This window comes from Dasypus novemcinctus, chromosome 1 (genome assembly GCF_030445035.2).
Source record: "Dasypus novemcinctus isolate mDasNov1 chromosome 1, mDasNov1.1.hap2, whole genome shotgun sequence".
Lineage (NCBI taxonomy): Eukaryota > Metazoa > Chordata > Mammalia > Cingulata > Dasypodidae > Dasypus > Dasypus novemcinctus.
Window position 1 is genome coordinate 94741504 of NC_080673.1, and position 13920 is coordinate 94755423.

General features: G+C 34.0%; 1 protein-coding gene and 1 non-coding gene across 2 annotated transcripts in view; both read right to left on the reverse strand.

Annotated features, from left to right (window-relative positions):
* Window positions 1–3442: 3442 nt before the first annotated feature.
* ARHGEF38 (Rho guanine nucleotide exchange factor 38) overlaps window positions 3443–13920 on the reverse strand; it is a 166423-nt gene continuing 155945 nt past the window's right edge. Inside the window, exons 11-14 of the mRNA XM_004476222.5 lie at window positions 12896–13039; window positions 11890–12088; window positions 11486–11745; window positions 3443–4223 (exon numbers count right to left, since the gene is read on the reverse strand). Coding sequence (XP_004476279.2) covers window positions 4038–4223; window positions 11486–11745; window positions 11890–12088; window positions 12896–13039 — 789 coding nt within the window. The 3' untranslated portion in view covers window positions 3443–4037. The remainder of the gene's footprint in view (window positions 4224–11485; window positions 11746–11889; window positions 12089–12895; window positions 13040–13920) is intronic.
* LOC111759925 (U6 spliceosomal RNA) lies at window positions 9009–9115 on the reverse strand. Its single transcript, XR_002793761.1, has one exon. It is a non-coding gene; the product is annotated as a U6 spliceosomal RNA (small nuclear RNA).

Here is a 13920-nt window from a genome sequence, read left to right on the forward strand (position 1 = left end):
TGTGTGTTTTTTTAATTTTTATTTTTTGTTGCTGTTGTTTTTTTAGGAGGTACCAGGGATTGAGCCCGGGACCTCATACATGTGAAGCAGGCACTCAACCACTGAACTATACCCACTCCACTCAACCACAGATTTTAGTGAATTTAAAAAATAAAAGAAAAACCACTGAAGAACACTCGTCTAGAAGTCAAAAAACTCAAGTTCCTCCATGTATTAGCTGTGTAATCCTCAGCTTCCTCCGTTACAGAATGTACATAATGAGATAAAATGGAAAGCATCCTCTATTCAAAGGTTAGGTGACTTATAACAAGGTTGTGAGAGTATCATTTATTACAGACTGAGATTTTAAGTTATATTATGATGACCAGAAGTTACATAGGAAATGTATCATATTACAAAAATAAATCTTTATTAATGCAATAATTATAAAAATTATATAAGCAATTAGAGAAAGCCATAAATGCATTTACATAACAGTATTAAGTAGTAAGAAAAGCTTACTATGTTTATTAAGAATGCATTCTCTAGATATTTGAACAGAACATCTCATTCAGTATTTGCTAAAGTTTGACTTGTATTCCTGGAAAAAAAAATAAAGCAAATCTTGCCTGGATCTGGAGTATAATACCGTGAAAGCCGTCACTGACCTAAAGACTCAGCTTGACTTCCAGGAGCCCAGGAGGGAAGATTTAGTTACATTGAAATATTTTTGTAGATCACAGAGAGTTGGGTATGAGTGGGAGAGGGGATTGGGGGGAAATAATTATACTTTAAAATAGTACCATTTTATAAATAGTAATCTATCCCTAGAGAGTTAAAAAGTCCAGTGCCCTTCCAGTCAATGACATTTAATTATTCCTTATAAACTATAATGCAAATTTATAGCTTGAATTTTGTGAAGTCTAAATCTAGTATTAATCAGTGCAATGAGTGCCTTAAGAAACCATAGTTACAGAAAACGATTTAAATAAGGTGGGCTTCTAGCACCACAGAATATAAAGATTTCTTCTTTTTTCACATGACAGAAGGATTTTTGCAATGGACAAAAATTCACCTACCTTATGGGGAAACTGAAGGGTTTTAATTCCATGTTTCAGTAACAAAACACTAAGATTTTATAAATCACCTGAACTGTATTCCTCAAAAATAGTGCCAGGTCCTAAACAGCCACTCTAAAAGCCCAAATTATATTTGAGACAAAATATGAAATATACCAGCACTTAAAGTATTTTATGCAATGCATCATTGCTATGATTAATTAACAATGTGCATATTTCTTCTGCAACTTTCAACCTTCATAGAATTGTTTTATACTATGAATACTAAAAAAAAAAGATTTTTCTGAAATAGAAGAAATGTTCAGATAGTGGCTTTGAGACTTTTCCACTTGATTTAAGCATCCATGGTAATTTTGATTAATTTTTTACAATTTCTAGGCTTTATTATGTATAATATTAGTTTAGAACATTTGTATTTAAAAATAAATGCTAAATTAAAATAAAACATATACTTATTTTCAAAGGAAAAACAGCCACAAACAAACTCTTCATTGGTAAAAACACCTACTTCAGAAGATCCTATAAGTGTGTACTAAAAGTTATTTAAAATATATATATAAATAATTGTATTAGCATATCTAGCCTTAATTACAATAATGTTGCCAACAGTTTTATCTTTTTAATCTTGCCAGAACTATACATCTCATAACTATCTTGGGATTTCATTTCTCTTTAGGCCCAATAAAATAATGTCTGACTTCAAAATTACATGTCTGACTTCAAAACAACATAGTGAGAAGTTGAGGGTATTGTCTAATGTTGAAAACAAAAATGCCTAAATGGCATATCAAACATAGGTTATATTTTTAAAATAGCAATACATAGTTTTATAGTAATGTGTGTTTACCACAATAGAAGAGAACTGCAGTGCACGGCTTCATTACAACTGTTGCTCAGCAGCTACCTGCAGCTGTGATTTTAGTCAAGTGATTCCTTTAAAAGGTCAGGCAGGAAACAGCAATCCTAGTACCACACAAGTAGACAAAACTTCTTATATACATCTGTCACTTATTTCAGCCAGAGAGCAAGTATGTTTCCCTTATTTAATCCTTCATTTCTGTGGGTCACAGCTAATACATATATAAGTATATTTGTATACACACACACACACACACAAAATCCCCCACTATTTTGTCATTGGGCATGTTCATAGTTTCCACAAATAACTACTTTGGATTTTCTTTTGCCTTCCCTTAGACAAGCTAGAATTTACTTATTTCAATTTTAGGTACAAAGCACTATTCAAAGACTAAAAAGTCACTGTATATTTAAAAAGAAAGTCTTCTTTTGGTACCCAATTCAAAACAAGAAAATACATTATGCAAAACAACCGTAGAACTTTATAAAACAATGTTTAGATTAAGATTTTCAGAAGCAATATCATAAAACACAAAATTTTGTCTTATTAATTTCTGTGGTGTGCATGTCATGTAAAAGTCAGCCCTCTGAAAAGCAGCACTCTTCATTTTGCTATTTGTAACAACATCAGTTGTTGCCTCTGTAACATCAGTAATATAGTATAGGATCCAGTAAATCCTTCAAAAATACAATCAAATCTTAAAATGCAATGTTATATTAGCACATCTTATTTAGATAATCAAAGTCCATCTTAATTTGTTTTTTTTTTAGGGAAACCTGCTGAAGTCAAATTTAATCTTTTTTTCTCTTCCAAAGAAACATCTTTAGTTCAATAAAATGTCTTAAAAAAAATAAGCGTGAATTAAGAGACCTATTCCTCAGTAAATATCCAAATTAAAGTTCAGGGTCCCAGGACATTGTACCATAGCAAATATCTTCTGTCTCTGACTTGTCTAAGTACACATCAGCACCTAAAAACATTTGTGTCATGATTCAGAGCATAGAAAAAACATCCACCTACCATCCAAATAATTGAGCAATCCAAAAACATTTCCTCATTGAATTATCATTAGTGACCACATAGAATAGTTGTTAAACAATTATACTTTCAACAGTTTTAGCAAAAAATAATAAAAATAATAAACTTAGATAACTGATTTTCTCTAGACTAATATGGAAATTTTACATAGTAGAAGCCCTTGATTTTGAAAAAACATCTAAGTCCTAAGATATGAAAAAGTGAAAAATGTCCTCATCAGTGTTTATTATTTGCTTCTCCAAGGGCTTTGCAGACAACAAATACATATACTGGAGGGTTGGTCCAGTGTAGTGGTTAGAAGCATGAACCCTGGATCAAGACTACCTAGTTTGAGTCCCTGCCTTTAAACTTACTAGCAGTGTGACCAAATTACTTCACCTCTTTTTTCTCATAGTGTTGTATCAATTAAGTTACATATATAAAACATTTGGAACAATATTTGGCTTGTAGTAAGCACTTAGTAAATTTTAGAAGTTATATTATTCACTTTTTTTTCCTTTTGGTTCAAAACTTATATTCAAGAGAGGCTCCACATCAAGGACTTAAAGTTGTTTGTCAATTAATCCCTATTCTTATGTATGTATAATATCCTCCCTGGTTTATACATATGTATAATCTATATCATATGCTGTGGAGTGTATACATATATATATGTGCATATATGTAGTACCTATTTATGTTTGTGTGTGTGTGTATATATATATATATACACATGAGAGAATCATGAAAAACCAAAACATTGGAGGCAAAAGAATATAATACAGTAAAAAATAATAATACAGCAAGTTGAAGAACCTTTTATGATGACAAGAGGATACATTTTTTACCCTCCATTTTTAAGTAGTTGGCAATTGGAGCTTGGACTGTTTTCCTGTTTCTGGTAGTTTAGAGTTTATGTCAACACATATCTTCATAATACATGCATGAAATAATCTTAGGAAGCATGGTCTTGAAGCCTGATACATTATCTGTTCATGTAGCTTGGAGGTTTCTTACTTTCTGAGCCAATTGTTTATAATGTCAGCTTTAGGAGGTAGTCAATCAACAGCTTTGCAGAAAATAAAAGTCATAGGCATATTTTCTTAAGCGTAAGTCATCTTCCCAAGATAGTTAGCAGGCACGTATCCTTTCTGCCCCTGAGCTTCAGCTAACCACCACTCCTTATTGCCACTGAGATCACAGAATCTAAGTATGTGGACTCTTTGGTACTCCTGGAGGCTGAGTTCATGGTCACTCCGTGCTTGAAAGGCATGAACAGCATAGAAAATCTAGACAAAGAAACAAGTGACATTACTGAAACCAGAATCTAAAAATTTAGACAAACAGGATAAAGGTTTCCAAGCTTTCAGAAGCAATGCTAAAGTTTTCCCTTTTTTAAAAAATATACTTTTAGATTTTTTAAAAGATACTTAAAAATTACATAAATGTTACATTAAAAAAATACGGGGGTTTCCCATATGCCCTGCTCCCTACCCCATGCACATTTTCCCACATTAACAACATCATTAATGTGATAATTTGTTGCAATTGAACACATTTTGGAGCATTGTCACTAAGCGTGGATTATAGTTTACACTCTCCGTTCTTATTTACTTAAAACCATATTGCCTAACTCTCATCTGTTGGATTTATTTTGCAAAAGTATGACCCTGATGAGAGTGGAGTGAATAGGTACTCATCCTGTTGGGAGGAATATAAACTGTCCATGTTTGAAGGCAATTAATTTCTATTAAAAGATTTCTTTAATGCTAATTCCTTTTGAATCAATAATAGCTCCAGCAATCTCTTCTACAGAAACATGGCAGATGTTTTTTCAAAATATTACTGTAATACCCATATGTAAGGTGAAAAGTGGAGGGGAAATAATGCTATAGGTTCAGCAAGAGAAGAATATTTAAATTCTAAACATTCATATGATAGAAACTTATAGTCACTAAAAATCAAATATTTCCTGAGACTAATAAATGGGAAAATGCTTATGATAAAATATTAATTGGGGAAAAAAACAGGTGATTAACTAGGTATACAATTTAAACTTAAAAGTGCTTGATAGTTTCATTTAGTGGTGGGATTATAGGTGATTTTCATTTTACTTCTTTGTTCCTTATTTTCCAGATCTTCATAACAATAAATTAAATTCGTATTTTTAAAAAATTAGTTTTGGTGCCTGAGAAGAAACTAATATACTATATTTCTACCAAAAGAATTTTTCTCTGACCTCAAAACAAAACTTCATAATTATTAGATGCATAAGAAGCCCCAAAATAATTGTTTAGTCCCCCTTCCACTAAAATCCCAAGACTGATAATAAAAATATATAGCTATGATATAAAATTAAGCAATTGTCTAGAACATTTATTCATTTAGTTATTTTATCAAAATTCATTTATTAACTACCTTCTAAGTGTCATATATTATGCTATCAAGGAACTTACAACCCAACGAGGGAAAATTTTTCAAAAAAAAAAAGAAAGAAAACAAGATGTACATACAGATGATAAATCCACAAACAGAACTGGATTTTGAAAGAAATAACATTTTACAGGTGACAAAGTTGACAGAAGGTATGGGTATATCATAGTGAAATATAAAGAAATGAATATATGCAAACACCATATAGGAAAAGGTAAGCTGATTAACTTTTTCAAATTAAGAGCTGACATTAAAATGTTAACCATGAGAAATAAGGTGAATTAGTTGAACAGGAAAAGAACCTGGGCAGTATGGGAAAGGGGACCATATGTTGGAGTTGATGTTATTTGATTATTTTTAAGATTTATTTATTTATTTATTTCTCTCCCCTTTTCTACCCCCCTCCCCCCAGTTGTCTGCTCTCTGTGTCCATTCTCTGTGTGTTCTTCTGTGACCGCTTCTATCCTTATCAGTGGCACCGGGAATCTGTGTTTCTTTTTGTTTGCTCATCTTGTTGTCTCAGCTCTCCACATGTGCGGTGCCATTCTTGGGCAGACTGCACTTCCTCTCACGCCAGGCGGCTCTCCTTACAGGGCACACTACTTGCACGTGGGGCTCCCCTACGCGGGGGACACCCCTGCATGGCGGGGCACTCCTTGCACGCATCCGCACTGTACGTGGGCCAGCTCCACACGGATCAAGGAGGCCCGGGGTTTGAACCGTGGACCTCCCATGTGGTAGGCGGATGCCCCATCCATTGGGCCAAGTCCGCTTCCCAGTTTATGTTATTTAAATCTTGACCTTTTGGTGAAATTCTGATTCCAGTGATTTATCATCTCAACAACCATTAGTGGGCTCCACATAAAGGAGACTTTTCTCAACTTTTCTCAACTGACCATGTCATGATACACAGTAGGAATGAAAATATTTGTTGATTTGACTTGAAAGTTAGACTTGAATAGCTTACAATAGGCAAGAGAGATTGTTGGGCATGTATAATTAAAAAATGAAGAAAACAAAAAGGGAGGTGGTATAAATTCTTGCACAATGAATGGTAGCATTAATAACTTCCTTTTATAGCACTCATGACAGTTTTATGTCAAATGTGTTTTATACTCACCCTGTAAAAGTTCTGGCTTGGAGAAGTTAATGCTCTTAATCTTAGACCTAGTAAATGGTGCTGCTAGGACCCATATCTTTCAAATCTAAATCCTGTTCTTGGTCCATTTCTCATTATGCCTTAGAAATAAACCCTTGTTCAGCAGTGATATGAAGAGTCTGTTCTTATGGAAAGGAACTGGACTCTTTAATATGTTGCTCCTGCTGCTGCTGCTATTTTTGTTGTTGTTGTTTAGAAAGAGAAAACATTGAATAGGTCCACAGGAGCATAGTGGGGAATTTGGTTTGCAAAAGCATTCAGAATATGGTATACTATAATACAGCTTCTGAAATAATCTATAAGAGCCTGCGTTAGTTGCCAGCCATGTTTTGTAATTTTAATAAATAATACTACTTATATTATTATCTACCAACACAGCTATAGATTTTCACCAAGTTGGATTACCTACTATGGTAGATTGAGTTATGTACCCCAGAAAAAAAACATAATCTACGTGTGGGTGTGAACCAATTGGAAATAGAACCTCTTGAAGATGTTATTTTCAATTAAGGTTGGGTCTCAATGCATATTACAAGAGGTTTTATGAAGAAGGCCTAGAAGTCACAGAAGCCAGTAAGGAGAAGATATCCCATGTGACTGAAGGAAGAAATGCAAGCCAAGAAACCCCAAGGATTGCCACCAGCCAGCACTAGCATGCTACACTCTGCGGAAACAAGGAAACCTTGCCAGAGTTTGATTTTGGATTCTCTTAGCCTCAAAATTTGTGAACCAATATATTCCCACATTTAAGCCAACCTACTGTGTGGTATTTGTCATAGCAGCGTAGCAAACTAAGTCACCTACTAATATACCATTTCCTAAATATTTGTGGTGGCTTTTCACTTTGACACAGATACTCTCAAGGGGAATATAAGATCTTCTATCTAGATCTATTAGGTGTGAAACTGTATATAGTTTATACATTTAAATATCAAGTATAGATTTTCATGAAATTGTATATTTAAAGTACAAAATTATAATATATTTACAATATTTTAGATTATCATAGTCCAAAATCAGGAGCTTTTTTCAGTTTTTATGTAACGTGTTTATGTCTCTAGCATAAAATAGGTATTCAAAATGAAATTAATTCTTCTTTTAATGAGACAGCAGTAGATAGAAAATGTTAGATCACGAGTTAGAAGTTTTCAATGTCATGAATTTAAGAGCTGAAGGATTTCTCATTCTTTTGAATATTTTAATTGCTCTAGGCTCTTTCTAGCTTTAAATGCCAATATGTTTTGGTTTAGACACATTAATTTAAATGTTACTAATTTGAGACATTAATCATCAAATGCCTTTCTCTTTTTCCTAGGAATTTATTAAAACATTTTATCAGATGCTTCTTTGTACTCTGTAAAGTTCTAGTTCACTCTATGTACAATATTCCATAGGTACAAATCAGTTCTCCACAGCATTCACTTTAAAAAATTTTTGTATCCCTTCTGTATTAATGATTCATACCCAGTTCATCACCACTGCTTAAAGCCACCAGGTCTTTCCCTACAGTACGATTTTCAGTTCAGCATTCCCTTATACCATATTTGTACCTTTAATTTTTCTTTCTGTAGTGAGCCACATTACCTGCCTTTGCTAAATCTCATTTTATTGATTTCACCTCAGTTCTCCAATTATCAATAAAATTAATATGTTTTAAACTTCATTTCCAAAACTAAAAAGCTATAAAACCACCATTTGCAGTATTCTATTATATGTAACTCAGAAAGCTGAGATGGTTATATTGAATGAGAAATGTTCCTTCTTCTTTCTTACCTTCCAGGAACTGAGTTTTCTTATTCTTCAGTTAAATAGTATATATTTTATTATACTAGTAAATTTGATGAAGAAATAATTTTAAATAGGTATTAACAAAAAGAAAAAAAACACCACCCAACTGTTATATATATCTTGTACTTTCTGTTTGCTTGCTTCCATCCTTATTTATTTCCTTCCACTTACTTACCTAAGGTAGTAATAAAATTGGAACTATATATATACATACACACACACACAATATACATATCTATTGCAATCTGCTTTTTCATTTAAAAATATATTTGAGGGGTAGGGAGTGGGAGAAAGAGATGAGATGTGGGGGCGTTTTCGGGACTTGGGTGGTGCTGCAGGGACAGTTACTGGACATTGTATGTCCTCCCATGGCCCACTGTGGGCTGTGATGTAGACCATTGACCATGAGGTGCAGCAGTGCTCAGAGATGTATTCATCAAATGCAATGAATGTCTCATGATGATGGAGGAGATTGTTGTTATGGGGGGAGGAGTGTGGTGAGGGGGGTGGGGGGTATATGGGGACCTCATATTTTTTGAACATAATATTTAAAAAACAAAGACAAAAAGAATAGCAAAAGAAAAAATATATATATATATTTCATGTCAATAAATATCTCTCTAAAGCATCATTTTAATGACTCCTTAAATATATTATGATACTGCTTGACAACTTTTTTTTTTTTTGCACGCATAAAAATATGGAACGCTTCACGAATTTGCATGTCATCCTTGCACAGGGGCCATGCTAATCTTCTCTGTATCGTTCCAATTTTAGTATATGTGCTGCTGAAGCGAGCACTTGACAACTTTTTGAAGTACTTTCTAAACAATGACATATTGTATTCTAGGAACTGTGAATAAACTAAGAGAGCAAACAAGTAATAAAGAAATATTGCTTTGAAATTTCAAGACAGAGTGTGATAAAAACATACAGGAATAGCCTATATGTTAATAATGACAAGTTAAGAATAAGACATGACTGGGAGAAAATATTTGTAAACCATGTAACTGATAAAGGATTTGTACCCAGAGTATATAAAGAACTGTTGCAACTCCATAATAAGACAACCCAAATTAAAAATGGGCAGCATTTGAATATTCATGTCACCAAGGAAGTATGGAAAAGGCCAAAAGCATATGAAAAGATGTTCAACATCATTAGTCACTGGGGAAATGCCCATTAAAACCACAATGAGAGACACCTGACAGCCACTAGAATGGCTATAATAAAAAAGACAATGACTAACTGTTGGTGAGAATGTAGATAAACTCAAACCTGTGGCCCTCAGAAATTGCTTCTGGGTATGTAAAATGGTTCAGACAATTTGAAAAATAGCTTGGCAATTTCTTTAAAAGGTAAACATAAATTTACCATACCAACTAGCAATTTCATGCATGGGTATCTATCTACTCAAGAGAAATGAAATCTTCACAAATATTTGTACACAAGTGCTCATAACAGCATTATTCATGATAGACCAAACTAGAACTAAAATAAATGGACATCAACTGGTGAATGGATAAACAAAATATGCTATATCCATAGAATGGAATACTATTAGGTAATAAAAAGCAACAAAGTACTTACACACACTAGTAATGGATGAATCTGAAATATATCAAGCTAAGTGAAAGAAGCTACATGCAAAAATACACATATAGTATTATTCCATTTACATGAAATATGCAGAAAGGGCAAATCCATAGAAACAGAAAGTAGTTTAGTGGTTTTCTGGGGGTGGAGGTGAGAAAGGAAGGTGACTGCAGATGGCCACAAAGGAAATTTTGAGATGATAGAAATGTTCTAAAATTGAATTGGGGTGATGATTGCACAAGTCTATAAATTTACTAAAATTCATTGAATTGTACGTTTAAAATGGATAAATTTATGGTATGTAAAGTGTACTTTAACAAAGCTGTTAAGAATCCATCATAAATTGGATAGCAGTCAATACACTGTTGAGGGAAGAAATTAGAGAAAATATTTTGAGGGACAGTATGAAAATGTCTATAAAGACATATATATCTTGTGACTCTCCAATATTTTTAGGAATTTACCCTATACAGATATTTATGTAAGTGAATGAAAGTAGATGAACAAGAATCTTCCCTGAAATATTGCCTGAAGTAAAAAAAATATTTTAAGTGTCTATTACTAGGATAATAATTATATAAATTATGATATAGCCATAAAATGGAATTCTAGGTGGGTTTCTTAAAAGAATAAGGTAGTCATTTATCTACTGTTGTTTCTAAGGCATATGGTTAAGTAAAGAAACAAAATTATGTGACACACATAATATGTTCCCACTGGTATAAACATATGTGTTTGAATATCTACAATGTTTGAAAGGATACACTCCAACACTGTATATCTAGGACTAGGGGAATATAATAAAGGTTACTTTTAATTTATGTGTTCTATTTGAATTGCTCACAAATAACATGTCCTACCCTTATAAAAAGTATAATTAATAAAACACAACTAAAGAAAAAAGCAAGTAAAAATGTAATGTTGTTTGGTCACCACTTAGGGATTAAAAGTTAAGTATATTAAAACTTCCCAAGGTAGCAAAAAGGAACTCTACATTATAGCCAACTTACCATTTTGCAAAAGGATCATCCAGCAGCCTTTGCATTGGCATGATGGGGAAAAGGTAGCTCTTAAAAGGTTTAGTACAAAGTACATGGCATTTACAAGAGGTTAAAAGTGGCCAATTGCTAAAAAGCTTGATAAAACTATTCCTCTTAGAGGAATCATGGACACTTTCCCACATGCTACTGATGGCAATCTGTTCAACATTGAACTGCTCTTCTCTGATGGGGGAATATAAAAAGACCATCTTTGCTTTGCTCTAAGTATATAACAGCAGGGTAGTAATAGCAGTTACTAATTACTGAGTAGGCGCCTGCTCTGTGTGTTACCATACCCACATTATCTCTAATCCTCATATCACTGCAAAGTAGGAATTACATCCTTTTCCCCTGATTTGAAGAAACAGGTTCAGAGAATTAAATTCCTTGCAAAAAGGTGCACAGAGAGTCTCCTTGATGTCAAGCCCACACTTATCTTACTGTAAGAGTTTCAGTAAGATAGAATGCAGTCAGAGAGAGTATCTTTCCTGATTTGAAAAGCCAGGCATTTTTACATTGATACCCAAATTCTTACCTGTTCATCGACCTCCTGAAAACTGTCAATGTCAGTGCCGTTTGTTTCAAACTTTCCACATGTGCCACTAAGAGATGAGCTGCTATCACTTATGCTGCCTTCTGGGGTGCCAGTGACACTGTCACTAGCCAGCCGTGAAGACACAAAGAGGCTGATGTTATCAAAATCATCACCACAGAACCTGTTCTCAGTATCCACCTTCTGCACTTTTGCTGGATTGTAGGGTTTTAAGAAGGATGAATACACATATCCTTTTACAACTGAATAGGAAATAAAAAGAAAAAAGAACCAAGTCAAGTGTGAACTCTCCCCAAACATTTGTGCTTAGAGAAGTATACAGAGGTCCCTGGGAAAATTTCAACTTGACGGAGGGTAGGTCTGTGCATCTTATGCAAAACACTTACTGCCTGTGTCAACAAGCCACCTGCTTGTACTTCCCAATGGATCTTTCTGTTCCACCACAGCCACCAACTCCCCTTCCAGAAGACTGATGTCATATTCTTGTGTTGCATTGCATTTGCGCTTAGCTTGGAATAGCTCTTCTGTACTGTATGTGGATAGAAGCTTGGAGCGGTGAACATCAGTTTGACGTGGCATTTCTGGCTGGGAGAAGTAATGAGAAATTTTGGTTTAGATAGATGTAAAGTAAAATGTGCAGTGAGTTGTATAATTCTCTGGAGAATTTTTTAATGTAATAGCCATACATTGGTTTGGGATTATTTCAAGGTTGAGGCATAGATCAGGTTTTTCTTGTGAAGTACCTAGCCAAGTTATTCAGTGAAAAAATTCTCTAGTTAGCACATGGGGGCAGTGTTGTAGAGAAGAAAAAAAATTTCAATTGAGAAATTGAAGGCAGAAAAAAAATTCAATTGAGAAATTTAAGGCAGAGGTTCTAATCCCTCTTAGACTTTGAGCAAATTTTTAACTCTTTTTGCCATTTATAAGACAGTTTCTATTGCCTATTAAGCACTTGATAAGTAATATTTAATAAGGAAATTGTACATGTGCATGTTTTCTGGGAAATACTATCTGTTACTCATCCCAGCTCTGCCACCAAGTGATTTTGAGAAGGTCACTTCATCTCTGGAGCCTGGGATCCCTTGTCTAGAAAATGAAAGGGTTAGACTAAATACAATACTATTCATTAATGCAAAAAATATTATTGAGTGCCTACTTTGTGTCAACCACCACTCTAGGTGCTTAGGATACATCATGTTTTTAAAAAAAGATAAAAATCCGTGACCTTATGGAGCTTATGTTATAGATGGTAGAAATAGTCAAGAAATTATATACCTAATAAGTAGGTAAATTATAATATGATAGAATGGGATATGTGATTCCTAACATACTGTGTCTTAGACAAGGCAAAGAGTTAATATTCATCATTGTAATAAATGCTGTCAAACCTACCAGAATTTGCACAGGTTTCTTCTTTTCAAAACTCAGTTTCCTCTCAATAAAGGTGGTACTGTTATCCTTTACAAAATTCAGATTTTGGACCTCTTCTAGTACTTGATTCTGAATCTCAGAGATGTTTGAGGCCAGCATTGGCACCTATAGGTAGAAGTGATATGGAAGAAATGATATGGCATTGTCCATAGACAACTACTTAACCATATCAGTTTTTTTTAACAAATCAATTTAATTGATACATATTAATAAAGCATAAACCCATCCAAAGTGTACGATCAATGGTATTTGGTATAATCATATAGTTGTGCATTTATCACTTCAGTCATTATTAGAAAATTTTCATTATTCCAATAATAACCATAAGCAAATGAAAACTCATCACTTCTCAATCTCTCTATGCATCCCCTGCCAAACATGGCTGCTTTTGTTTCCATCTCTCTAGTTTATATTTTGTAAAAACAGTCTTCTATACGGAATATTACCCATATTCCTATTTCACATGAGGTTTCACTATGTTACACAGCCCCATGTTACATTTTTTTAGCTTTCCTTCCAGTAATATACATGTCCTTAGACTTTACCTTTCAACCAGTCATACTCACATAATAGCTCTGCTAGTCACAAACAGCACGAGGTGCTCTCACCATTTCATATTAGATTTTTAATTTAGTAGAGTTGTCATAACAGTTGAAATAGTGCTGGTTTCTCTTGGGACAGTCACGTGGAATCATTAGTCACCATGTGGAAGTCTGGCTACACTGTGGTCACCATAAGCATAGCCCATGTGGAGATAACTCAAGAGAAGGGCAGGGCTGGGAGCCCCAGTCGTTCTCACCCTTAGGTATTTGAGTGTTCCCATCATCACGGGCCTGAGGAAGGCGATGACTCCAGCCCCAGCTACTACCTATCTACAACCTCTTGAGAGACTCTAAACAAGAATGACTGAGCTGACTGAGCTGACACCAGTGACTCCCCAGAGGAGTGAGAGACAATAATAAAAAAAGATTATTATTTTTTTCGTG